The 27,639-nt window shown below is 44.7% G+C and overlaps 1 protein-coding gene across 2 annotated transcripts in view; it reads left to right on the top strand.

Annotated features, from left to right (window-relative positions):
- DMXL2 (Dmx like 2) overlaps window positions 1-27,639 on the top strand; it is a 96,217-nt gene that overhangs the window by 35,189 nt on the left and 33,389 nt on the right. For both annotated transcript variants that reach the window (XM_063142503.1, XM_063142502.1), the window contains exons 15-28: window positions 1,807-1,924; window positions 2,322-2,441; window positions 3,222-3,449; window positions 4,936-6,612; window positions 8,023-8,133; window positions 8,545-8,714; window positions 9,530-9,627; window positions 9,900-10,065; window positions 12,221-12,485; window positions 14,620-15,671; window positions 16,650-16,841; window positions 19,015-19,091; window positions 20,118-20,248; window positions 22,504-22,752. In XM_063142503.1, coding sequence (XP_062998573.1) covers window positions 1,807-1,924; window positions 2,322-2,441; window positions 3,222-3,449; window positions 4,936-6,612; window positions 8,023-8,133; window positions 8,545-8,714; window positions 9,530-9,627; window positions 9,900-10,065; window positions 12,221-12,485; window positions 14,620-15,671; window positions 16,650-16,841; window positions 19,015-19,091; window positions 20,118-20,248; window positions 22,504-22,752 — 4,654 coding nt within the window. The remainder of the gene's footprint in view (window positions 1-1,806; window positions 1,925-2,321; window positions 2,442-3,221; window positions 3,450-4,935; window positions 6,613-8,022; window positions 8,134-8,544; window positions 8,715-9,529; window positions 9,628-9,899; window positions 10,066-12,220; window positions 12,486-14,619; window positions 15,672-16,649; window positions 16,842-19,014; window positions 19,092-20,117; window positions 20,249-22,503; window positions 22,753-27,639) is intronic.

Raw genomic sequence — 27,639 nt, 5'->3', positions numbered from 1 at the left:
GTCACTTTTGGTTTCACAATCTGAGACTGTTACGGAAAACCAGTAATATGTTGAGTGATTACAAGATTATGGGAATAATCCAACTGCTGGTGGTGATAAGGACCAATGGGAATAAATGGGACTAACGGTGCAGTCCTACACACGTTTATTCAGAAATAAACAATTCAGTGGGATTTATTCCCAGTTAAGGAATAAATAGAAGCTTGCATCCTAATTGCCCTAAATCCATTGATTTCAGTGGGATTTAGTCACGCTTAGCTGCCTGGTTTCTTGTAGAGTGTGTGTGTATGTGATTTTATAAGACGATATTGCCGTGGGAATCTCTCTTCAGGGTTCATAATTGCTCTGTAACCTTTTCCAGAATCAAATATTAACGTCTTATTCTGTGCTTTATTGAACGCAACTTTCCACAGCTTTAGTGCCCTTACAGATATTTGGACTACAAACAGATGTTTGAATTGAAGTCCAAAATCTGGAGGACGCCAGACAGGGAAAGCTTGTCTAGGACCTCCATGGATGAAATCCAATGTAAGTCCTACTTAGAGTAGATTCATTGAAATGAATGGGGCCATATTAGCCTTGACTAACTGAAGTCCCATTCATGGCAATGAGTCTACTCTACGTAGGACTTAGGTTGAATTTTACCCCATCGGTTGTATCCCTTGTTAATATAACTTATGTCCCATTCATTTCAGTGGGTCTACTCTTAGTAGGATTAATATTGCATATAACCCTACCCTTAGAATAAATACGCAGAGGAGTATCAGGGTTATTCTGGAAATCTTCCAGGATTTTCCTAGCAATATAGCAAACCTACCAGTTTTAGGCCTTTTAATGTGGAGAAACAAGTCGTATTTTCTTTTATGAATCCTCAACCCAACCCCGCAAAAGTATGTCCCCGGTGCATTATGTAATTTACCTAGTACCTAAGGGAATTAGCATAATTTTGTTCCCTGCTGTGCCAAATTAATCAAATGAACATTTCCTGTGTAATTAATTAAAGACAACTTTGATCTCGGTTTGCTTTTGTAGCAAGCCTGTTGCAGGGTTTTGAGCAACTGATTTTAGGCTGGCACATGTTGGGCTGACTGTTGAAATAACAAGACATTCAGTTACGAAGCTTTCACTAATGTTGAATGGGAGCCCGCTGCCCTTTCCACTCTGGAGCTCGTTCTGGCTGGGAATGATGGGAGTTGTAGTCCAGCACATCTGGAGGGCACCAGGTTGGAGAAGAGTGGACGATAGACTTGCTGTTGCGTGTGCTTGTTGTTTCCAAATAAAAGCCATGGAAAGTGCCTGTAATATCATAGAGGAAAGTGAGCCTATGACAATAGCTCAGAACATCACCGGCTGCCTGTTAGCTACCGAGCCATATACAAGGTTAGGTTATTCTCCTATAAAGCCCTAAACAACTTGGGGTCAGGATACCTAGCAGGCCGCCTTCCGTTATATACACCCTGATGACATTTAAGATCTTCAGAGGAGGTCTTGCTGGTCGTTCTGAAATGAACGGAATGTCTCCATGGACAACCTTGACGGCGGGGCCTTCTCTGTAGCAGCACCCCCCATCTGGAAAACCCTCCCTTGTGCAGTTCAGGAGGCAGGAAATGTAACATCCTTGAAACACCTCCTGAAAACATACCTTCTTACACTGGCTTTCCCTGGGCTGGAACTGCCGCTGGGTTTATTTTATAATAAATAAATAAAAAATGATAAAGTGAACACAAAAGAATATTGCTATCTTGAATGTTATTGGGCACAGCTATTTGGAAAGGTGGTTAAATGTCTTCCTGATGTCGTTTCTAGTGTGGGTCAAACACCCAGCTGCTCCACGTCTTCCAAGAGGACTTCATTTTGGGATACAAACCACATAAGGAAGAGGTAGAGCTGAAGGATTCGGAGATATTTTTCCAGCCATCGAAAGGTACAGTGAAGCACCTGGAAGCCAGTCTTAATAAGCCACGATATGAATAAGCCACAAGTGGTAGCACAGAGTCCCCTCTGCACCTCTTTTCATGAAAGAGAGAGAGAGAGCAAATGCAGTTACATCCAAACTGGAAACTTAAGTTTAATGGCTTCTTAGCAAGCCAGGATTCAGAAGCCAACTTTAAACCATGGCTTCTTTAACCTGACATGTTTCCAGGAACAGATGTAGCAGGCAGCTCTGGTTAACTTCCTGGCTTGTTTCCCTGCACATGCAATATAGGAACAGAAATGCAAGGGGGGAAATGTGTTTTGTGTTATTTTTCTTGTGTAGTCCAGGTTTTGTAAAGCGTCATTCTTGAAATGTCAGGTTCATGCTATATTCGATTTTTAAACAGGTTATCGGCCACCACCCTTCTCTGAAAAGTTTTATCTAATTGTAATTGAAAAAGACTCCAATGGCTGCTCTATACTTCACATGTGGCACCTGCATCTTAAATCTGTGCAAGCGTGTGTAGGTAAGTGAACATTTTTCATATGACCTTATATATGCATGTATGTATGTATGTATGTATGTATGCATGTATGTATTACCAAAAGCATAAGTATGCAATGTGTTCATTTGTTTAAGGTATTTTTATCCTACCTTTTAACTAAAAAGGCCCTGGGGAACAAATAGTGTAAGTAAGAAATAAATAAAAACCTGGCAACAATTCAGTTCGTTAACTAAATTTCCAAACATCAGTAAAAGCATCAGGCAAGCAAGGCAGCAGAATAAAACAGACAAATCTTAAATACAGGATTGATTTTTTCTTGCCCGTTTGTCTGGAAGCCAGGGTGGGTTGTTAACCCTGCAGTATGGCATATTTTTCTCAAACAAGCCACCTTGAGAACCCATGGTTTGTGGATGGGTTGTTCAGAGTGGTGAACAAGCCACCCTGGCTGCGTTCAGACAACATGATAATCCAACCTGCGGAGAACGTGCTGCGTTCCGGCAACGCGCTAACCCACAGTTCAACAAACAACCCTCACTCAAACACTGAGTGTGAGTTAGGGTCTTGTGTGAACAGACCCATTGACTAGTGGCACTGGGATTTTCTTCCAAGAAAACATGGATAGAAGTGCACTGCCCGTCAAAGAAGCCTGCAGTCACGTGGATGGAGTCAAATTGGTTCTGGCCAAAATACTCTTTTAAAAGCATGTTATTATATCTCAACAAATCCTGGCCTGTGTTTAATAAAAGGTGTCTGTCCTTATTTACATACTGAAGCTGTTTGTTCCTTTCTGTTCCTTCAAAGCAAAATCCGCTGAAATTCAATCGTCAGGAAACCAGCTAAGCATACCTGGGCAACAGACTGTGGAGTCCTCTCCAGATACCTCACCTGGTGCAACTCCGATGCCACGTTCTTCATCCGTTGCTAATCTTCAGACAGCTAGTAAACTTATTTTGAGTTCAAACCTGGTCTATAGTTACCCACTGGATCTTCCGGTTGGTGTAGAAGTTGTACGAGCTACTCCTTCTGCAGGTAAAACACATGACTTCTTTATTTGGTAGCTGGTTACACTGTTCTCGCTAAACCTACAGCGTTCCACTTTGCCCCTATATAGAAGGTGGTCAACGTTTGGCCCTGCAGATGCTTTAGCCAACAGGTGCCTTCAACCCTAGCCAGCATAGCAATGGTAGGTAGGGTGACCATATGGAAAAGAGGATCGGGCTCCTGTATCTTTATAGAATTTCAGCAGGTGTCCTTGTTATACACGCAGCACCTGATGAAATTCCCTCTTTATCACAACAGTTGAAGCTGCAGGAGCCCTGCCCTGTTTTGTATCTGATCAAGAAGGCAGGGCTCCTGCAGCTTTAACTAGATGAAGAGGAAATTTCACTGGGTGCTGCATGCATACAAAGGACACCCGCTGAAATTCCCTTTTCTATACAACTGTTGAAGATAGAGATACTGCCTGTTCCTGGCTGTCTCGTGCCAAATATATTACTCTGCTTGGAATTAAGAAGGATCTCCTATATTCATGCAGGCTTGTAAATAGCTCTGGCAAGTAAAGGTCATCTCCACGTGGCCAGACGGGGAATTTTTAATTTTATTTTTGTAAACTGGAAGGGATGTGCCGGCATAGGGTATGACCTGGTTCACATGTAATGCCAATTCATGGGTGAAACAACCCATGAATTGGCAGAGGCACAGGGGAGTGAGTGAACATGCTACCTCCCTTCCACTCACTCTTTTGCATCCAGTTTGCTAAACAATTCCTGGGTAGGTTGTTGTGATGCCTGACTTGGCACTCCTGGTTGTTGAGAATTAAACAAGCCAGAGTTTTAACCCAACAACAAATGAATGGATGCCTGGGTTGTTTAGGAAAGCAGATGCAAAGTAGAAATTAGTGGGAAGGAAGCAGCAGGCCTCCTCACTCGTGCTGTGCCCCTACAGCCTATGGGTCATACAACCCATGGGTTGTCATTACATGCGAACTGGGCCTATGTCTGGGTGAGTAGACTATTGGAGTTGTTCACACAACACGCTAATCCATACTCAGTAATCGAACCATGTCTTGAACTGTGGGTTTGTCTGTTGAACTGTGGGTTAGTGTATTATCTGAACGCAGCCAGGGGGGCTTGTTAACCATGCAGTGTGTTTTATTTTTCTTCAACAAGCCATCTTGAGAAACCACAGTCTCTTCAGGGTGGCTAACAAGCCACCCTGCAAGGTTAACAAGCTGCCCTGGCTGCATTCAGATGACATGCTAACCCACCCTGCAGAAAACACACTGTGTTTGGGCAACACACTAATACACGGTTCAACAAACAACCCACGGCTCAACAAACAACCCACACTCAAGCACTGGGTGTGGGTTAGCGTGTTGTGTGAACAGCCCCGTTGTCATTTAATCTGAAACAGAATAGCGTCAGAAAGGGGTATATAGGTTTGCTTAAAGGCTGCTTTCCTGTAGACGTTGTTGTTTCATGTTGCATCATACTGAACGGCGATTGGGTTAATTTAGGTCACCTGAGCTCTTCATCGATTTATCCCGTCTGCCTCGCCCCTTACCTGCTGGTGACGTCCTGTTCGGACAACAGAGTGCGGTTCTGGAGATGTTCCGTAGAGACATTGGTGAACAGCAGAAGTGAATCGAAGGAGACCTATCACTGGAAGAAGTGGCCTTTGATGAATGACGAGAGAGACGACGATAGCAGCACAGTGTCCATTGTTGGCAGGCCGGTGGCCGTCAGCTGTTCCTACACAGGGCGCTTAGCCGTGGCGTACAAGCAGCCGGTCCAACCCAACGGCTTTGTTTCCAAAGAGTTTTCTATGCACGTGTGTATATTTGAATGTGAGTCGACCGGAGGATCGGAATGGGCTTTGGAACAGACAATCCACCTGGATGACCTGGTCAAAGTCGGGAGCGTCCTTGATTCAAGGGTTAGTGTGGACAGTAATTTATTTGTGTACAGTAAGTCGGATATATTTTTGAACAAAGACCGGTGCCATATGCCAAACATCAAGCATTTGGTGCACTTGGACTGGGTCTCGAAAGAAGACGGCTCACATATCCTCACAGTCGGCGTTGGCGCAAATATTTTCATGTATGGCCGGCTCTCGGGCATCGTGACGGAGCAAACCAGCAGCAAAGATGGCGTCGCTGTCATTACTTTACCACTAGGTGGTAGCATAAAACAAGGTATAAAGTCCAAATGGGTGCTACTGAGGTCGATAGACTTGGTTTCTTCTGTAGATGGCACCCCTTCGTTGCCCGTTTCTCTCTCTTGGGTGAGAGATGGGATCCTGGTGGTGGGAATGGATTGCGAAATGCACGTCTACGCGCAGTGGAAGCACGTCATGAAGTCGGGAGACAGCGAAAACGACGGCTTTCTCTACGAAGACTCCCCCATGCAAGATCCACTGAAGACTAGTTTGACGGGCAAGAAGACCAGCATCATTGACGGAGCAGGCGTGGTGGATGACGTTTTTGGAACTCCCACTGTGATTCAAGATGGCGGCCTTTTCGAAGCCGCTCACGTCCTTTCTCCCACCCTACCGCAGTACCATCCGACCCAGTTGTTGGAACTAATGGACCTGGGTAAAGTTCGCCGGGCCAAAGCCATTCTTTCGCATCTCGTGAAATGCATTGCAGGGGAAGTCGCCATTGTGAAAGATCTTGAATCCGCCGACGGCGGCTCTAAACGCCATCTTTCCCGTACCATCAGCGTGAGTGGCAGCACCGCAAAGGACGCAGTCAGTAGCGGGAAGGACGGCACGCGGGACTATACGGAGATAGATTCTATTCCTCCGCTGCCATTGTATGCCCTGCTTTCGGCGGATCAGGATTCCACGTACAAAATTGAAGAAGCTACGAAAAGGCCGCCAGGCCTGGAAGATCGTACCAAAAGGAAAACGGAAGATCAGTACTCGGACCTTTTCCAGATCCAGCAGGTCACAACGGATGACTTCATTGATTTTGAGCCAGAACGGAGAGAGCATAAATCCAAAGTTATCAATCTGTCTCAGTACGGGCCGACTTATTTTGGCCAAGAACACGCTAGTGTTCTTTCAAGCCATCTAATGCACTCAAGTTTACCGGGACTCACTCGCCTGGAGCAGATGTTCTTGGTTGCCTTGGCAGACACTGTGGCCACAACAAGCACTGAACTTGATGAAAACAGAGACAAGCATTACTCAGGTAGCTAAACTGGTTGGATTTTTCATTGATAACCGCGTTCATTTGAACTGATGAAACTAGAATGGCACGGATAATAATTATGCACAAATGTTCAGTGTTTGTGAAAAGGCAAAGGACATATTTATATTTATTAAATGTGTATACCGCCCCATAGCTGAAGCTCTCTGGGCGGTTTACAGAAGTTAAAAACAGTGAACATTAAAAAAGTATACAACATTTAAACCATCTAAATTATAAAAACAACAGTATAAAAACAACAGTATCCATTTAAACAAACAGTTCTGGGGTCCATTAAAAAGCAAACAACTTAGCATATGTTGTTAAATGCCATTCAATGCCTGGGAGAAGAGAAAAGTCTTGACCTGGTGCCAAAAAGATAACAGTGTTGGCTCCAGGCGAGCCTCATCAGGGAGATCATTCCACCTTCAGCTATTGGGTGGTATAGAAATGCAATAAATAAATAAATTGGGGGGCCACCACTGAAAAGGCCCTCTCCCTTGTTGCCATCCTCCACGCGTCCGTCAGAATAGGCACTCAGAGGAGGACCTTAGATGCTGAGCGCAGTGTATGGGTAGGTTCATGTCAGGAGAAGCGTTCCATCAGGTATTGTGGTCCCAATCTGTGTAAGGCTTTATAGGTTACAACCAGCACCTTGAATTGGGCTCGGAAACGTATCGGCAGCCAATGCAAGCAGGGCAGAATCGGTGTTATATGTTCAAACCTTCTGGTTCCAGTTATCAATCTGGCTGTTGCATTTTGCACAATTTGCAGCTTCCGAACCGTCTTCAAAGGCTGCCCCACGTAGAGGGGATTGACCCTTCCCGCATTACCACATATTTTTAATAATTTAATTTTTTCATCCTGGCACTTGACGTCTGCCATCAAACTTTCCTTGCTGCAACAAGTGAAGATGCAAACTTTGGGAATTGGTCTGGATGCCTTTAGAATTCTGTTGTGTGTGTTTTTGACCTGTCTGATTAATTTGCATAAGACTTAAAGTAACACATTCTGAGTGTGTGTATGTGCGGGTGTGCCCTTGTCGAGAAGATCATATCTCCGCTTAATAAGCAAGATAAGGCAAAACCAGGAAGTCTTCCATTAATTATAATGTCCTGATTCAAATGAAACCGGGAAACTATAGTAAACAGCTTCAAAACAAGCCAGGATATTAAACTGTGGTTTGAAGTTGGCTTAATATCCTGATTTGTTCCAAAGTTGTTAACCATAGTTTTCCATTTTGGAAGAACCCGTAGCTAATGGAAGACTTCCTGGTTTGTTTGCTTTCAGTGTGCCTGCGTGCCTGCGCATGTAAACTGAATTTCATTTAGAAACAGTGCACCAATATTCTAAATACGTAAATGGAATGTACGTCTGTGGATTGCATTATGACGTTTTTCTTCATTTTTGCAGGGAGAGACACCTTAGATGAGTGTGGCTTGCGTTACTTATTAGCTATGCGTTTACATACATGCCTCTTGACGTCCCTGCCCCCTTTATATCGTGTTCAGCTACTCCATCAAGGTAATATATCGTTCTGTGTTTGTCCTGTTTTAAGCATGTGAGTCAGCCCGGACGGACAGCTGGTAGTGGAGGAAATTGGGTTTCTAGTGACAGCGCCCCCTCTGGTTTGACTGTAAGGTCTGCAGAAATCATTTTGTATATCAGAGATTGGAGATGGTTGTGCTGTTTTTATTACATTCATAATCCCCATGCTTTGTGTACACATTTGTTTCAGTGTTCATACACATGAAAGCTGTTACATAATTCTTAACCATTTATGAACTTCTCTACCTAGCAAATTATCCAGCAAGTGTTTAAGACCGTATGCGATGCTCTGCTCTTCTCCCTGCACCAACAGCCCGTATATTATTTCTTATGCTATTGGCCAGGTTTTAAATCGCTTAGTTGACGGGGTTTTCTTCTTTTGTTTAGGTGTTTCTACATGCCACTTTGCCTGGGCTTTTCATTCCGAGGCGGAGGAAGAGTTAATCAACATGATTCCTGCAATTCAAAGGGGAGACCCCCAGTGGTCTGAGCTAAGAGCGATGGGTATAGGCTGGTGGGTCAGAAATATTAACACGCTCCGAAGGTGCATGGAAAAGGTAATTTGAGCCCGTCTTTGTCTGTCTCCATTTTAAATATAATGTCACGAACCTATGAAGCTGCCTTATACCAAGTAAGACCATTGGCCCATCTACTTCAGTATTGTTGACACTGACCGGCAGCAGCTCTCTGGGATTTAAGATGGGATTCTTCCCCTGCCCTACCTGGAGATGCCAGGGATTGAACTTGAGACCTTCTGCATGCAAAGCATGTGATCTACCTTTCCCCTACATGTCAGGCAACATGTTTCTGGGCATATAACATGTCATTATTGCTCCCAGTATATAAGAAATGAATCTGAGCGCTTCTTAAAAAAGCCTAAAACCAACTGCATTTTGCACAAGCTTCAGCTTCTGAACAGTCTTCAAGGGCAGCCCCACGTTCATTGCCAGAATCTCCAAGGTAGAGTACTGCAATGCAGTCTACGTGGGGCTGCCCTTGAAGACTGCTTAGAAGCTGCAGCTTGTGATAAATGCAGCAACCAGATTAATAACTGAGACCAAGGGGTCTGAGCATATAAGACCAATTCTGGCCCGCTTGCTTTGTCTTTAAAGATAAGATTCCCACCCTGCACCCCCCGGATGTTGCTGAATATCATGCAAACACACACACACACACTATTTCAAAGTGGCTAAAGGGTCCCGCGGAAGGAGGGAATGTTCAACCCAGCTTTAGGCTGGCTGGGTGATACAAAGGGTGATAGAGACTTGCAGAGCTCATGTCACGTCTGCCGTTTAATCTGTTGCAGCCTTAACTCTCTATGCCACTGCAATTTCGTGGGGCGTGTTTGGTTTTTCTCCTCTAAATATTACAGGTTGCAAAAGCCGCCTTTCAGAGAAACAATGATGCCTTGGACGCTGCGCTTTTTTACCTTGCAATGAAGAAAAAAGCAGTGGTGTGGGGTCTGTTTCGGTAAGTTTTGTTAACGTTTCCTTTTTGAAATTAAAAAAAAAAAACCTGATTGAAATATAGAGGAAAGCTTATAGAAATTTATAGGGGAAAGCTTATAGCAAGGTATGGAATCGTGTGCCAGGTTTCTTGCTAACGTTCTGCTTGCATTGCAAATCTAGGCATGTCTACTGTGAAGTTATTCCATTCAGCAGAACTTATTCCCCAGTACGTGTGCATGCAACTGCAGCCCAATGCAGCTAAATCTATTTCCCCCTTTCTTTCTTTCTGCACAGTTCTCAGCACGACGAGAAAATGACACAGTTTTTTAGCCATAATTTCAGCGAAAGCAAATGGCGAACGGCAGCTTTGAAGAATGCCTTCGCTTTGCTGGGGAAGCAACGCTTTGAACAATCAGCTGCCTTCTTTTTATTAGCCGGCTCATTAAAGGATGCTATAGAGGTATTGCCTGAAAAGCGTAATGTACTGGATTTAAGTAGACATACCCAGTGTGATTTTTATGTTGGGGTGGGTGGATTTCATACCACACCAGCTACAGAAAACAAGGGCATTGCTCCTGGTGGTGCCACGTGGACCTACAGCCCAACTGGAGTCCACCAGGAGAAGAGCCTTTAGTGTGGTGGCTGTGCCACGACACAGGCTCTTTACAACAGGTCTGTCCGCGGACACTCCCTGCTCAAGCTAAGCGCCACCACTTTATGAGCCTGAGGTGAGGGACAAACACCACCTTTCTACAAACTATGTGGAGAAAGGGGTTAAACAGGAATAATTTCAGGAATAAAATAATGCGCTGTGAATTTTATGCGCTGATGGTGAATTAATGTCAGAACGGGTGTTATATGTATATAGCTGCAGATAATAAATGCCAAGGAGACACGTGGGATTTTTGTGGTAGTAAAACAAACTGAATAAAAATTTATTTCCATGTTCACAAACTGTGTTTCATAATAAAACTTTTCAGACCCTTGTTAAAACCTCTCATCCAGTCCTTTCTCTCTTCTCACACCTTCACTCTTGAACTTTCTTTATTAACAGGATTGTTTAATATACAGCAATTGACTATCTGCACACTACACTCCAAAGACAACCCTCTTTAACCTGATCCTCTAATTCTCCCTCGAACCCAAGTACCTTAAAAACACCCCCCCTTATCACTTCAGTCATTCCCTTATATATCCTCCTCCTCCCTCCTAAGATATTCAATCTCCACCCACTCAGGTCAACATTCTAAACACAATAGATTTACAAATCTCTAGACATTCGTTAGGGAACTGACTTGTGGGGTGTAACGCCACAGTGGCCCCTTCTCTTTGGAATTCCCTGCCCCTAGAGGTCAGGCAGGCACCCATACTAAGGTGCATTTGGCGACGCCTGATAACAGCTCTATTCCAGGAAACCTTCCTCAACTGACCAGCCACTGTTTTTTGTGGCTGAGCGGTTTAGGAGCCAGTACAGTAACTTGCTCTCACTGGTTCAAAACAATGGGCCAGTGAACTGATGGTATCGCTATTACCTTCTTTTTAATTATATTGTAGTATCAGTAGGCTAGATTGAGTATCGGATTGACCCTGCTGATTAACTAATCACTACCTTTTGTCTGAGTCTTAATGTGCCACTGCGTGAACAGAGTGCCGGACTAGATGGAACCTTGCTCTGATCCAGCAGGGCAATTCTTATGTTCTTATGTTCTTATATTAAGCTGGAGGGATTTACTTTTTAATCCTGAACTGTGGATTTTTCTATTTATTTATTTAAAGTATTTATATCCCGCCCTATATCACTAAGATCTCAGGGAAGCATACAGATAAAAATATACAGTACAAAACAATAAATATACACAGTTAAAAACAAATTAAACCATAATCCAAGTTAAAACAATATATAATTTAAAAGCAGTTAAAACAGTTAAAACAATGTGCCAGTGAGTTTAACCATCAAAGGCTTTGTTAAAAAGCCATGTTTTTACTTGGCGTCGAAATGCAATCAGTGTTGGTGCCAGTCGGGCCCCCAAGGGGAGGGCATTCCACAGTGGGGGTGCCACCACAGAGAAGGCCCTCTCCCTTGTCCCATCATAGCGAATGTGTTGCATTGGTGGGATGCGGAGAAGGGCTCCTCCAACGAATCTGAGGTCTCGGGCAGGCAGATATAAGGAGAGGCGCTCTCTCAAGTATCGAGGTCCTAAGCCGTTTAGGGTTTTAAACGTCATTACCAGCACCTTGAATTCCGACCGGAAGCATATAGGCAGCCAGTGCAGTTCCTTTAAAACCGGTGTCTGTAAAGATGTACCTGCCAGCAGTCTAGCTGCTGCATTTTGCACTAGCTACAACTTCTGAGTTATCTTCAAGGGCAGCCCTATGTAGAGTGCATTGCAGTAGTCTAATCGGGAAGTTACCAGTGCATGCACTACTGTGGCTAGGTTGTCCCTGTCCAGGAAAGGCCGTAGCTGGTGGATCAGCCGAAGCTGACCCCAAGTACTCCGTGCCACAGAGTCCACCTGGGCCTCCAGTGACAAGGATGGATCAAGGAGTTTTCTATGCGGTTTGTAAATCAGTTTAAAGGTGTACTCATGGGACCTTGATCGTACTTCCTTTCCTAGGTGTGCCTTGAGAAAATGGAAGACATCCAGTTAGCGACGATCATCGCTCGTTTATACGAGTCAGAGTTTGAGATATCCTCCACCTATACAGCCATCCTTTACGAAAAGATTTTGGGCTGTGAGAAAGACGGAAATGGATTCAGCTGTACAAAACTGCACCCCGACCCTTTCCTGCGAAGCCTGTCCTACTGGGTGATGAAAGAGTACACCAGAGCACTCGACACTTTACTGGAGCAAACACCGAAGGAAGACGACGAAAAGCCAGGTGACGAAGTGTTAAATGGTTCTAGAAAACTCGGTTGTGGGAGGAAAACGATTCTTGTTTATTTACTTATTCCAGGCATTTACTTCCTGCTTACGGATTTAAAAGATCCCAAGGTGATTTACAAAATAAATAATATTAAACTTGGTAACATCTAATATAAAAAATAAAAGCATTAATGCAAAGGCTTATGAATAAAAACAGCACGTAGAACAGCAGGTAAAATCAAAATCAAAAGATCTTAATTACACTTAAAAACAGAAGGAACAGGATGGGCTTTGCCTGGTACTTTGGAAATAACAGTGGTAGTATTTTTATTACTATTATTGTGAAGAAGGGCCAACATGGCGGCAGTCCTGCCCAGTAGTTAGCTTTAGTCAGTCGGGCTTCGGCCGCTGGACTGGGAGGAGGGAGTTTCAAGGAACATTCCTTAGAGTTAGTCTCACAGTATAGATAAGTAGTTATGCGTGTCAAGCCCTCCCTGTCCTGTGGGAGTAACACCTGTGAGAGTTATCACTTTTAGCTAGAGGAGTCAAGGCCACGCTAATTCTGATCGGTGTCAGCTGGGAAATAGCTTGACGCGGGAGGGAGGGCCAGAGACCTGTAAGTCAAGGAAGGGCTAAAAGAGTGGGCAATCAGTGGCCCACCATCTTCCCTGGGCCTGTAAGTGCGTGATGCGGAAGATCCCCATTGAGCTGGGTGAAAGCTTCATCTCTAGCTAGGGTTTCTTAGGTTTAAGTGTCTGGAGGTTCCAGGGGAATTTATTTGCCTTAGGGCATGGTTTTTATTTATTTATTTATTTATTTATTTATTTATTACATTTCTATACCACCCAATAGCCGGAGCTCTCTGGGCAGTTCACAAAAATTAAAAACATTCAAAGTATAAAACAACAGTATAAAACCATAATATAAAATACAATATAAAAGCTCCACCAGATAAAAACAGCAGCAATGCAAAATTACAAATTTAAAACACCAAGTTATTTTTTTTTTTATAGACTGTTAAAATTCTGGGAGAATAAAAAGGGTTCTGGGTTAGGTTAGAGAGTTAGTGGATTGTTGTGGGGAACTGTTTGTGGGAAGTGTGTTTTTAACCTGTTAATCCGTTCTTGTGTGGGGTTTGTTTTTAGAGCATTGTTCCAACTTTCCCCTACCCCTCTCCTTTCCCCCTTTTTAATTTTTTATTGTCTGTGTCGTTTTGTGTTTGACTTAAACGTGTGTGAGTGTCTTATTTCCCCAGAGGGCTGGCTTGCACAGGAGTGGGGTGAGGATTATCTGGGGAATTGAGTATCTGGCCCAGGAGCCTACCCTGCAGGGTGGTTAGGTTGTCACTAATCATCTTCACAATTATTACATTGACACTATATCCCACCGTTTTGTCTATTTATTATTTATTTATTTACTGCATTTCTATACCGCCCAATAGCTGAAGCTCTCTGGCCGGTTCACAACAATTAAAACCATTCGAAGTATAAAACAACAGTATAAAACCATGATATAAAATACAATACGAAAGCACAACCAGGATAAAATCAGCAGCAGTGCAGAAATACAAATTTAAAATACAAAATGTCTTCCTTAAGGAACTCAAAGCAGCAGCGTACATAATCTTCCTCCTCTCTGTTTTATCCTCACAACAACAACCCTCTGAGGTAGGATGGGCTGAGAGTCTGCGACTGGCCCAAAGTCACCCAGTGAGCTTCCATGGCCGAGTGGGGACTCGAACCCGGACTTCCCAACTCCCAGTCCAACACGCCACAACACTAGGGGGAGAGTTCTATCATTTTGGTGCCACCAAAGAAAAGACCCTTTTCTTCAGGAGCTTCCTACCAAACCTCACAGGTTTGGGTACACTAAGAAGGGCCTCAGTTCTTTGGTAGACAGGTTTGTGTGGGGGAAACTGTGTCGATCAGGGGCGGGGCGATTTCAGGCTTGCAGAATCTACCTGCCCCTGCTGTAGTTTACGTAAAACCACCCAGCTCAAATTTTGTGAAGCAGCTATTTCTTGATTGATGTTTATGCATGCTTTTAATAAACCCCTCTTCAGCGTCGAAGGGCACCCTCGCAGCTTAAAACAGCCGCCATGACTATTTTTCAAATGTGTCTCAGTGAACATTCCTCTGATTTCCCTCTAGTCATCGTCAAATCCTGCAACCCTGTGGTGTTCAGCTTCTACAACTACCTTCGTACCCATCCCTTGCTCATCCGAAGAAACTTTTGCTCGCCCGACGGGACTTTAGCCACGCTAGGCCTGCAAGCGGAGAAAAGCTTTGTGGACAAAATCAACCTGATTGAGAGGAAGCTGTTTTTCACGACTGCGAACGCTCATTTTAAAGTGGGGTGTCCCGTTTTAGCGCTGGAGGTCCTTTCCAAGCTGCCCAGCGTGAGCAACAAATCCATTCTTCATATGAAGAGGGAGGAAGCCAGCCCAAGTCCGACCGTGCAGAACGGCATGAAACTGGAGGCGAAGATGTTGGGCGACAGCACTGCGCCGGATTTTCCGTGTCCAACCGAATCCTCGGCCCTCGTTGACTGGAGTCAGCCAGCGATCACATTTGAGGATGAACCTCTGCAGCTTGACTGGGGGGAAGACCAGAACGGTTCTCAGGAGGAGGAGGAGGATGGCTTGACCATGAAGGATTCGAAATCAGGACCGGAGAGCACAAAGCGAGATGAAAAGATCGCCGACGCCACTCCAGGCAAGGACGCGGGTGGCGACGAAATGGAAGTGGACGTGATCGCCGAGCAGCTCAAGTTCAGGGCCTGCCTCAAGATCCTCATGACGGAACTCCGCACGTTGGCGACGGGTTACGAGGTGGACGGCGGGAAGCTGCGATTCCAGCTCTACAACTGGCTGGAGAAAGAAATCGCCGCCCTGCACGAGATCTGCAACCACGAAGCCCGCGAGAAAGACGACGCCCAAGCCGACGGCAAGATTAACGGGGACCTCCTGGGTCACGAACAAGCGGCGGAGAAGCCGGAGGTGGGCCCGTACGAGCGGCATCAGATGGAACGGCGGCGGTTGCAGGCGAAGCGCCAGCACGCCGAGCGGAGGAAGTGGTGGCTGCAGAGGAACCAGGCCCTCCTCCGCGTTTTCCTCAGCTACTGCAGCCTTCACGGGGCGCAGGGCGGCGGCCTCGCGTCCGTGAGGATGGAGCTCAAGTTTCTGTTGCAAGAATCGCAGCAGGTAAGGTCCCCTCGTTCGTTACGGAGTCTTTCCCTACGGTTCTGCCTTTGGAGTGGGTTTCGTACTGCTGGCATTTCGTTCGAACGGGCCCTGCTTTAGCCCGTGGAGGAAAGTTGTGCAAATTTGGACGTTCGTGCAAATTTGGGGGAATTTGTGCAAATTTCATGTTGGAGCACTGCTCAATTTGGGCAGTTTTCCCCTTCTGCGCAGAACGAGCAGCGATTGCAAACACAAACAGGAACTGGGCACGATCCGAGCGGTGAGGCACTAGTCGGAGAATCCTAGTGCTATTGAACGTCACTCGTTCACCCATCCTTACGGTCCCATCAGTCCTAACCAGCACAGCTAATGGTGAGGAGGAATGATGGGAGTTGGAGCCAAAACATCTAGAAGGCCATAAGTCCCGTCTCGCCACCACCACCACCCCCAGATTTACCGAGATCGGTACAAGCGATTAGAACAAAGCAAAAAGTCTTCCCAGTCCCTTTTCCCAGCTTCATAAAATTTGCGCAAAATCAAACTAGGAAAGCTGCGCAAATCGAACGTGAGCACATGTCCGGCAATTGGCAAACTTTTTGGGTGGCCATGTGCTCACGATCATGTTCGGGGCTTCGAATGGGGCGCGCTCGCACATTTTACGAGCAGAAACGAAATTCTCAAACATCCCTAGATGGAAGTTGTAAGCCGAACATACAGATTGCCCAGCCCTGCAGTTAATGGATCTGATCCGCCCTTGGGCGCACTGGGATTGGCTCCGAGTTACCCTTCCTCTATTTTCTTTCAGCACGTGGATTTAGAAAGTGGGCATGTCAAGGGTCTCTTAGTGCTGCAGTCTCGGAGGCAAGGGCCCCAATATGGAAAAGGAGGTCACAAACTGTACTTACGCATCTCACTAACCTACTATTTCAGATGTGCATTTTGTGAACCGAGGATGTTCGTCATTCTGCGGTTTTGTTCTCTGTTTTGTTGTTCCCCCAGGAAACTACCGTCAAGCAGCTTCAGTCGCCGCTTCCATTACCCACAACGTTGCCGTTACTCTCAGCCAGCATTGCTTCAACAAAGACGGTTATAGCCAATCCCGTGCTCTACTTAAACAACCACATCCATGATATCCTTCACACGATCGTGCAGATGAAAACACCGCCACATCCTAATGTGGAAGATGTGAAGGTACAGGTCGGAAAAGACAAGGTTCCCGGAAATACTCCCAAGTGTAAGAAACCGGACAATACTGCACTGGTCCAGTTAATGCTTTTTAATTAACTGGTCCAGTGAGTGACTAAATTCTTTCATAATTGCTGTGGCTGTGACTGTTTGTGGGAGTATCTGGTCATTGAGAAGGGTGAGTTGGAAAAATCAGAAGGGTTATCTCTCTCTTAAACCACGAATTTAGCAGGATGTTTCACCTTTACTGACCAGTTGATCACTGAAAGAATTCAGTCGCTGAGGAATGTGGAGCATCTTCTCAGCGTTATTATGCATTGTGTCTACAGGAGCACCTGGGGTAGATTTTTCACAGTGAAAACGGAATTGCACTGGGTGTCCATAGACTGCCAGATACAACCGATATTGTTGTGTTTGAAAAAAATGATGTGGCTGTTTTAGCATAATTGTACCAAGTATTGTACATAATCATCAAGTATTATGAACTTTGCAAAAATAATAATAATTAACTGGTCCATTGCAGTGTTGTCAGGTTTCTTGCACTCGGAGTGTTTGCTTTGAAGATGTGAAGGTAACATAAAGAAAACATGACCTCTTGGGATGCTAAATGTGTGATGTGGTGCGTGTTGGTACCTCAAGAAGTCTGTGCATATAAGGGCCTAACTGTATAGAGCAGCCTTCTCCAACGTGGTGCACTCCAGATGTGTTGGACTACAACTCTCATCATCTAATAGCCACACAGGCTGGGGGACAATGGGTTGTAGTCCAACACATGTGGGGGTTGGGGAACGCAGATGCAAAGCATCTGTTCGAATGGTGTAAGACTGTGATCTCTGCGTGTTACATGAGCTGCCCTTTCACTTTCATCTTCAGCACAACCTTGTGAGGTAGACTGAGAAAGCATGAGTGGTCCAAGGTCAACCAGGTTTGTTGCTGAACAGGGATTATTAGTACCAATGTCTTCCAGTCCCAGTGGTCTAACACTACACCATGCTGTTTCCTAAGCTGGATGGCCAGTCCCAGCACAGATCGATACGCATGTATGTCTGATCTTGCAGACACAGAAGACTGAATCAAACAGGGCTTAATGGTTTGGAGTCAGGTAATTTGAAGGACTATCTGCACCCATATGTACTGGCCCATGCTTTAAGTTTGATGTCAGAAACCCTAGTCGTGGTTTAAGATAGCCTTTAAGATAAGTTAGTTTCGCAGGCGTTAGGGACAGGGCTTTCTCAGTAGTGGCCCTCATTTTACGAAACTCTCTCCTGATGGATGTGTGGTTGGCTCCCTTCTGTTGCAATATTCCAAAAGGCTTTGAAAACCCACTTGTTTCACATGGCTGTTATTCGGTGTGTTCTATTGCTCATGCTGTTGTGTTGCTGCTGTGGTATCGCTGTAGCCCTGGAAATGGCTGAATTATATCATAATGAATGGTGGTGGTGGTTTGTAATGTTAGTTTCTATATAATATAATGTTACTGTATTCTTATGCTTGTATTTTGTTCACTGCCTCGGCTGGGCTCGGTCTAGAAAGACCGCTGATCAGAATATTTGAATGAATCATTTCAACCCCCTGGATTCTAATAGGTATCAATTGTGCAGCTTAAGCCCATGCATGTCAGGCTCAGTGTGTGTACGCCCTATTAGAAAGTATCGCCCATTGCATGGATTTAAGGCAGAGCATTCCTCCAGAGCTCAGACGCCATGCACAGACTCAGCATGATTGAAGCCATAACAGCCCGGGGCTCAGTGCAGGTATGAACAGCGAGAATATTTGCAATTGTGAGTTTTCGATACTATGGGATGTGCAGCAGCGAACTTCCCTGCGACAAAGGATGCACAGGGAAGTTAAAGTGGTGCATTTATTATATACAGCATAGCTAGTCCTATGGGGCCTCTGTGACTCGAATCACAACAAAGGAATCAGAATCTTTACAGAGAAGGATGCGTTTTTCATCAGAGGGTGGATATCTCTAAGTGTCTGTTTGTGTGAGAGAGTCTGATTGGCACAGGAAAAATATCACGGTCCCTTTCTGTCTTATGCGTACACACACACACACACACCCTTCCTTCTAAACAGCAACTTTGCATTGAAAATGAGCTCTTATTCTTCAGCACGGTTTGTACTGGCATTTATTTATAGTCCCATGAAATAAATTTTGATTTTTCACCCCTTTTAGGTGCACACCCTCTACTCATTAGCGGCTTCCCTTTCTGCATCTATTTACCAAGCTTTGTGCGACAGCCACAGCTATAGGTAATCTCCTTATTTCAAATGTATTTTGTTCTTTTTTTTATGATAAGGACATGATCCTACCAACACATTTAAGCCTGCAGTCCTAAACACGCTTACTGGGGAGTAAGTCCTATTGAACAGCATGGCCCTGTTCGAACATTCAGTTCCTAGCTTACTAAAAACCATAGTTTATCAGCCAGAAATGAACAACAATCACTTCATTGTGACCTAATAATAATAATAATAATAATAATAATAATAATAATAATAATTTATTTCTTACCCACCTCTCCACTTGGATCGAGGCGGGGAACAGCAGTGAATATAAAACACATTAAAAACTGATTAAAAACATAGCATACATGATTAAAATATCCTTAAAACATCCTAAAAACATTCTAGAATTTCACTGGATAGGCCTGCCGGAATAGATCAGCCCTTATTGCTTTTCTAAATTCTGAAAGACTGTCAAGTTGACAAATCTCCTCGGCAGGCTGGGAGCAGCAGACTAACTAAACCACCCAGAGAGCTTCGGCTGTTGGGCAGTATAGAAATATAATCAGTGAATAAATAAATAAATAAAAATAACTGGAGAAGGAAAAGGGAGGGGGGAGTGTACAAACCTAAGTGGTGGAGGCGAGGCTCACTTTCATAAAGTAAACCATGGTTTGCCGTTGCTTCCATATGCAGCCCTAGTGTGTAGTCTCTTGTTTTATGTACTCCAATCTTTTCTTGTTATGTCTGAAATGATGCAGTTGATTTTGAAATATAAAGCTCATTCTATGAGCCCATCATCAGTATTATGGCTGATTCCGCCATGCATCATATTAAAGGGCCCCAGTATTAGTTTCATCTGTAGCCTAACGTTGAAATAATTTGGCATATGGCTGAGATAAAGAAAAGGGAATGAAGATGTTTTCTGTCTAATCATAGTTTGTGCTCAACGTCTTGAGGTGTGCCCTAAAACTCATTTGCTGTTTATTCTTCGGTATGCAATTCTTTCATCCCACACAAAGGAAAATAAATAAATATACTTATATTTTTCAGCAGTCAAACAGAAACGAATCAGTTTACAGGAATGGTTTACCAGGGACTGCTACTAAGCGACCGTCGCAGGCTGAGGACAGAAAGCATTGAAGAACACGCCACGCCAAATTCGTTGCCTGCTCAGTGGCCAGGTAAGAGAACGCTATGAGAAAAAAAGGCGGCTAGCTCTGGTGCTATGACATGTCAAAAGAGGTTTCTTTCTTTTTCTTATCCGAAATATAAAAAATGTTCAAAAAAACTGCTGTCTCCGTCAGCAGTCAAACTGTTCTGTCTGGCAATTGGCAAACTTTTTGGGTGCTGACGGAGACAGAACGAACACAACTGCGGTCTTGTGAAAAATATCTATAAGGTTTCAAATTTATAATTGCTTTAAAAAGTAATTCATTTCGTTGCACAGCTCCTGATGAAGGATCCCCAGATCCAAAATGTTGAGTGTTGTACAAGTTTGGTTTAAAGTTTTTTGAACATTTTTTTTATATTTTGGATTTAAAAAATAAAGAAACCTCTTTTGACATTTCATAGCACCAGAGCTAGGCGCCTCTTTTTCTCATAGCCTTTTCGTGGTGCTTTTTCCCTCTTTTTCCACAACAGGTAAGAGAACAACCAGTATAACTCAAGTGCTTCTGTAGTTGAGTAGCATCATTTCAGGGATCAAGCCAGATCATGACATTGTAGAAAGCTAAGAACGTAAGAGCATCCCTTAGGTGTAGGAAGTGCAGATGCCCTGTTACTCTATGTGTTGCTATTTGTGTGTGTGTGTACATAGCCTTCCTTTCCCCAAAGGTTAATACTAAGGTTACAATCCTATTGAAGTGAAGGACATCTATTTAATTCCCATTCTTTTCAATACAGAGCTAAGAGCGTAGGAGCTCTGCTGTGTCAGGCTAAAGGTCCATTGAGTCCACCATCTTGCTTTCCACTGTAGCCAATGAAATGCTTCCTAAAAACCCACAAACAGGGCATGAAGGCCATCGGTCCTGTTTCCCACCAGCATCTCGTATCCAATAGCTGAGCCGGACGTTCCGTATAGCCATTATAGTTAGTGGTCATTAACAGAATTAATGCAAATTACTCCATGAATTTCTTTAACCCCATTTTAAGCCAATGAGCTTGCAATGCCAGAAACAGTTTGCTTGTTACATTTATATCCTGCCTTTTCCTTTAACAATCCAAATTGATACCAGAAAAAAAGAAAGACAAAAAAATCCCACCTTTTCCTTCATAGAATCATAGAACAGTAGAGTTGGAAGGGGTCTATAAGGCCATCAAGTCCAACCCCCTGCTTAATGCAGGAATACACCTTAAAGCATCCATGACCGATGGCGGTCCAGATGCCTCTTGAAGGCCTCTAGTGTGGGAGAGCCCACAACCTCCCTAGATCATTGGTTCCATTGTTGTACTGCTCTAACAGTCAGGAAGTTTTTCCTGATGTCCAGCCTGAATCTGGCTTCCTGTAACTTGAGCCCATTATCCCGTGTCCTGCACTCTGGAATGATCGAGAACAGATCTTGGCCCTCCTCTGTGGGACAACCTTTCAAGTATTTGAAGGCAGCTTACGTGACCCTCTTCGTCTTCGTTTTATCCTCACAACAACCCTGTGAGGAAGGTTAGGCTGAGAGTCAGCTTCATGGCTGAGTGGGGACCAGAATGTGGATCTCTTAAGTCCCAATCCAACCCTCTAACCACTACACCACACTGGCTCTCAATGCATTCCCTGGGGATATTTAGAATCAAAATTCAAATTTTATTCATGGCTACCCTAAATGGGTTTTAGCCAAACACATGTTATCACACATTATTACGTTAAAAAATACTGTTTGGGGTGCGCTATTTAGAATCATAGAATTGTAGTATAGTAGAGTTGGAAGGAGCCAATAAAGCCATCGAGTCCAACCCCCTGCTCAATGCAGGAATCCACCCTAAAGCATACTTGACAGATGGCTGTCCAGCTGCCTCTTGAAGGCCTCTAGAGTGGGAGAGCCCACAACCTCCCTAGGTCACTGGTTCCATTGTGGTACTGCTCTAACAGTATGGAGGTTTTTCCTGGTGTTCAGCCAGAATCATAGAATAGCAGAGTTGGAAGGGGCCTACAAGGCCATCGAGTCCAACCCCCTGCTCAGTGCAGGAATCCACCCTAAAGCATACTTGACAGATGGTTGTCCAGCTGCCTCTTGAGTGGCAGTAAGTCCCATTGGACCCAGTGGAATTTACCTAGGAGTAAACATGAACAATGATCCAACTACGAGAGCCAGTATTTCTTACCTGAGATATCAAAGCGACATCTTGCATTTCTGGGACTGAACTTTGCGGTGGGCGGGGGTGGAGACACACTCACACACACACCCAAAGCCTCTTCACCAGGTCTTCCCCCATTACTGTTTTACAGGTGTGAGCTCTCTTATAAACCTCCTAAGTACAGCTCAGGATGAGGACCAACCCAAGCTCAACGTCTTGTTATGTGAAGCTGTCATAGCGGTCTACCTAAGCCTTCTGATCCACGCTCTCGCCACTAACGCGGGCAATGAACTGTTTCGGCTAGCGGCCCATCCTCTGAACAACCGAATGTGGGCCGCCGTGTTTGGAGGCGGGGTGAAGCTTGTGATCAAACCGAGGCGGCAGTCGGAAAACATTCCAGGTAACGCATCTCTTAAGAGACTGTAGGCACACAAAAAAAAGAGAGATTCAAGCTAGGAATGGGTGCCATCAACCCTTTCGTTGGAGGCGGGCCGCCATTTTTGCTGATGAGAGACGCATTGCCTTGTGGGTAATCCGTTTGGGGAGGGGAAGACCCAGCGGATATTGTTGTTGTTTTTATGTTTTTGAAGGTTTTAAATTTTTGTATATTTGTATTTATTTATTTATTTGTTACATTTATATACTGCCCATAGCCGAAGCTCCCTGGATGGTTTACAAAAGTTAAAAACAGTAAACATTAAAAAAAAAGTATTCAAAATTTAAAAACATAAAAACAACAGTATAAAAACAACAGTATCCATTTAAAAACAACTGTTCTGGGATCCCTTAAAAAGCAAACTTAGCGTTGTTAAATGCTGTTAAATGCCTGGGAGAAGAGAAAAGTCTTGACCTGGCGCCTGAAAGATAACAGTGTTGGCGCTGGGCGAGCCTCATCAAGGAGATCGTTCCACAGTCCGGGGGCCACCACCAAAAAGGCCCTCTCCCTTGTTTGTTTTTAATGTTCGCTGTTTTTAATTTCTGTAAACCGCCCAGAGAGCTTCGGCTATGGGGCGGTATATAAATGGAATAAATAAATAAAGCGGCAGGCAGTGCCAAAAGTGGGTCACATCACTCCCGCGAACAGCTCCGGTGTCAGTGGGGTGATGAATCTGTGCCAGGTTTTACTCAGAGCTCTAAGGGAGCTATCCAAGGTGCTGCGCTTTGCCCCTTAACAGCTCCTTCAGAGCTCTGACTGAAACCTGGCACGGATTCACTGCCCCACTGACATCGGAGCCGCCTGCCTCCACTGCTCATCGGAAGTCTGAACTGACCCCAGGCAGAAGGCTTTTGAAATTTAGTCGAAGGCTAAAGGTTGCCCTTAAATCCTGCAGATAGGAACCTCTCCAGAACTCTTCCCACTGTGCAGGAGGATGCTTCAAGAGCATCTGTATTCGCTTCTATATTCAAGCGAATTAGCAATGTTTTGTCTTAATAATCCCAGGCTTTAAAGGATCGTAAATAAAATACGTTGGCTTCCGGAATTGTGTTGTAACTCACAAAACTGTCATTGCTGCTAAAAGGCAATGTTCTAGTGGCATTTGATCTGCTGCCTCTTGCTAAATCATACCTTAGCAAGCCATGAACCAGCGTCTAGCCTGCGCGCTAGTGGAGGCTGGTGGCTCCAGTTCTGATGGGGCTGTGAATCCATTCCGGGTTTCAGTCAAAACCAGCCAGAACTGAAGGAGCTGTCCAAGATGCCGAACCCTTTCCCCAAAATAGGATCAGCACCTTGGATAGCCTCCACTGCTGCTCACCCCTCCCTTTCTCCCGTTGCCTGCTGGTTTTAGCGTAGTTTAAACTACAGTTCCATATTACATCCAAAAGGCGAATTGTGGGTTGAGGTCAGTTCATAAACCAGGATCTTAACTCAGAATCAAACTTTTGCTTGAGATTCTGATTAGCAAAATTGACATGAACCGTAGTTCCCTGTTTCAGATGTAACTGCAGTTTAAGCTAACCGGGATCAACGCATCAAGGAATGGAGGAGGTAAAGGGATGGGGCGGTGGACTGACTCTTGTTCCCAGCTTGCTAACTTGTCATTTAGCAAGCCAGGAATGTACATCCAAGCCAGGCCATTAGCTATCACATGGACTAGAGACGCTCTAGATCTTACGATGTTTAGCCAATATAGCTTTTTTGCAAAACATGAGGATTTAATGCTGGCAAGCTGCCATTTTCCATATCTTTCATCATCTTATTAACTTAATTTAATTAAGTAGCCTAGCTGTTAATTAAGTTAATAAACACTGGGGAATATCAACCTTTTTTAAAAAAAAAACCCCATGTTTTAGTCCTTATGACTACAAGGTAAGGCTAGAATGACTGTAGACAATGACTGGTAAAATCTTAGGAGAACCTGAATAAGAACTCCAGCAGGTTGGGTTTTCAGTATGAACCGGTTTGCACATAATGACAACCCAGAATATGGGTTTCTGCCTTACCCAGAGTTTACCCATGATTTGTCTGCCAGACGATAGTGCAAAGTGCAGGTTTATTTATTTATTTATTACATTTCTATACCGCCCAATAGCCGGAGCTCTCTGGGCGGTTCAGAAAAATTAAAACCATTCAAAGTATAAAACAACAGTATAAAACCATAATATAAAATACAATATAAAAGCTCAACCAGATAAAAACAGCAGCAATGCAAAATTACAAATTTAAAACACCAAGTTAAAATTTATTTATAGACTGTTAAAATGCTGAGAGAATAAAAAGGTATTCACCTGGCATCTAAAAGCATATAATGTAGGTGCCAAGAGAACCTCCTTAGGGAGCTCATTCCACAGCCGGGGTGCCACAGCAGAGAAGGCCCTAACCTGGTAGCCACCTGCCTCACTTCCTTTGGCGGGGGCTCGCGGAGAAGGACCCCTGAAGATGACCTTAGGGTCTCGGCAGGTACATACAGGAAGAGGCGTTCCTTCAGACAGCCTGGCCCCAAGCCGTTTAGGGCTTTAAATGTCAATACCAGCACTTTGAATCGGGCCCGGACCTGGACTGGCAGCCAATGAAGCTGGAAAAGGACTGGCATAATGTGGTCTCGTTGGCCAGTCCCTGTTAGTAAACGGGCTGCCCTGTTTTGTACCAGTTGAAGTTTCCGGACCATTTTCAAAGGCAGCCCCACGTATAACGCATTGCAGTAATCCAAACGAGAGGTTATCAGAGCATGGATCACTGTAGCTAGGCTATCTCCGTCCAGATAAGGGCGCAGTTGGTATATCAGCCTGAGCTTTTTTTCAATTCCTGCATTGTTTGATTCCTTCCTATGCTTCCTCCCTGTATCTCAGATGACTTTGTAACACTGTAGTTCTGATATGTGGAGTGTGCCGGGGTTGGGTTTTTTTTCCGTAGCCTGCCGAAACAACCCATACACAACCCATAGTTCTAGATTCACATGTAATGACAACCCATAATTAAAACAACTCAAGGGTTCACAACCCAACAACAAACCATGAGTTCTCTTCTGGATTGCTTGTGGTTAACAACCCATAGTTAACCCATAGTTCCAGGTTTGCACATAACGACAACCCAGGTTTCAACTACCCATGCCCAACTCATTCTCTGGGTTGTTATTACATGCAAATCAGGTCCTTGCTCTTCCTTACAACTGACAGAAGCAGAGCAAATTATGCAAAATACTAAGAGATAACTGACTTTGCTTTGCTTACATTTTAAGATGCATTCTTATTTTCCTTGGTGCAGAGTTTTTTAGTGTTTGATACAAGCATTCCTGTTTTATATGGTATTTAAAAAACCCCAAGCATATAACAATTCCAACATATTTACTGCTTATGAACCCTGACTGTCGCAGACAGTAAAGTAATCATTCTCCTAATCTGTTCAATTCAGATAAAACACAGTGCTTAGCCACCGGCACAGAAAACATAGAGCCCTTAAAAAATCCGCAGTCATCACACCATATTACTTTATCAAATAGCAATGAAATTGCTGCTGGCTGTGACATAAAGCATCCATGCCAAAGGGACGGTGAGAAACCTGCATGCTGATTGCTGTGTCCATTAGAAATATGTTCAAAACTGGATATCCATGGCATGGATTTTTTTGGTTTTTTGGACGATGCTGTTCTCCTTTATCTGTTGCTTTGTCTTTTCTTTATAATTGGGGATTTGAATGTGAATTAATCATAATAGAGGCAATCTTCAAATTGAGGAGATGTGGAATTTGTTCTAATCAAGATGTTAATGTGTTATAATTAGGGATGTGCGCCGCTTCTAATCGGACCGGCGAATTAGAAGCGGAGCGGGGGGCTTCGCCTGCCCTTAAGGCGGAGGCGAAGAGGATTGGGGGGCTGGCGGAACGTGGCGAAGAGGATCGAGGTGAAGGCGGATCCTTCGCCTCGATCCGGAGCTCTGCCGGAAAGGTAAGTGGGGTTTACCGGGCCCTGCCGCTGTCGCTGACGCCCGTGCGGCGACAGTGGCAGGGCCCGGTACCCCCCCCCTCCTCTCCCTTACCTGCCTCCGTCCGTGGTCCGTCGGCGTCTTCAATTGAGCCCGCGGTTCAACCAGGAAGTCTGGGCCACTCATTCCACAGCCGGGGTGCCACAGCAGAGAAGGCCCTCCTCCTAGTAGCCACCTGCCTCACTTCCTTTGGCAGGGGCTCGTGGAGAAGGACCCCTGAGGATGACCTTAGGGTCCAGGCAGGTACATACGGGAGGAGGCGTTATTTCAGATGGCCTGGCCCCAAGCCATTTAGGGCTTTAAATGTTAATACCAGCACTTTGAATCGGGCCCGGACCTGGACTGGCAGCCAATGAAGCTGGAAAAGGATTGGTGTGATGTGGTCTCATCAGCCAGTCCCTGTTAGTAACCGTGCTGCCCTGTTTTGTACCAGCTGAAGTTTCCGGACCGTAGATGGACCCTTGGTCTGATCCAGCGTAGCACTTCTTCTGTTCTTAATAATATTGGTCCTACTCAAACCAAAGATAGTACCGAACATTTTTCAAGCACCACAGTTCTGTTCAAGTTCTAAATACATTCTCAGCAATCCTCTGAACATTGCAAAGCTTTAAGTAAAGCAGGGGCACAGGCCTTTGTTCAACCTGAGGGCCAAATTCCATTTCAGATAAACTTTCGGTGGCCGCGGTTCAGTGGTGGGCGGGACTGAAGGCAAAGGGGGCAGGACCCAAATGCTGGCATATGCTTAGCTTAGTGTTCCTGCTGCCAGTAATTGAGCCTTAGGAGAGGACTGCAGCTTAGTGTGAGAGAGCACCTGCTTTGCATGCAGAAGGCCCCAGGTTCTATCCTGGGCTCTCCAGGTGTCTCAAAC

This window comes from Elgaria multicarinata, chromosome 16 (assembly GCF_023053635.1).
Source record: "Elgaria multicarinata webbii isolate HBS135686 ecotype San Diego chromosome 16, rElgMul1.1.pri, whole genome shotgun sequence".
NCBI classification, from domain to species: domain Eukaryota; kingdom Metazoa; phylum Chordata; class Lepidosauria; order Squamata; family Anguidae; genus Elgaria; species Elgaria multicarinata.
The sequence above is the reverse complement of the archived record's forward strand: the minus strand, read 5'-3'. Positions and strand labels throughout refer to the sequence as shown.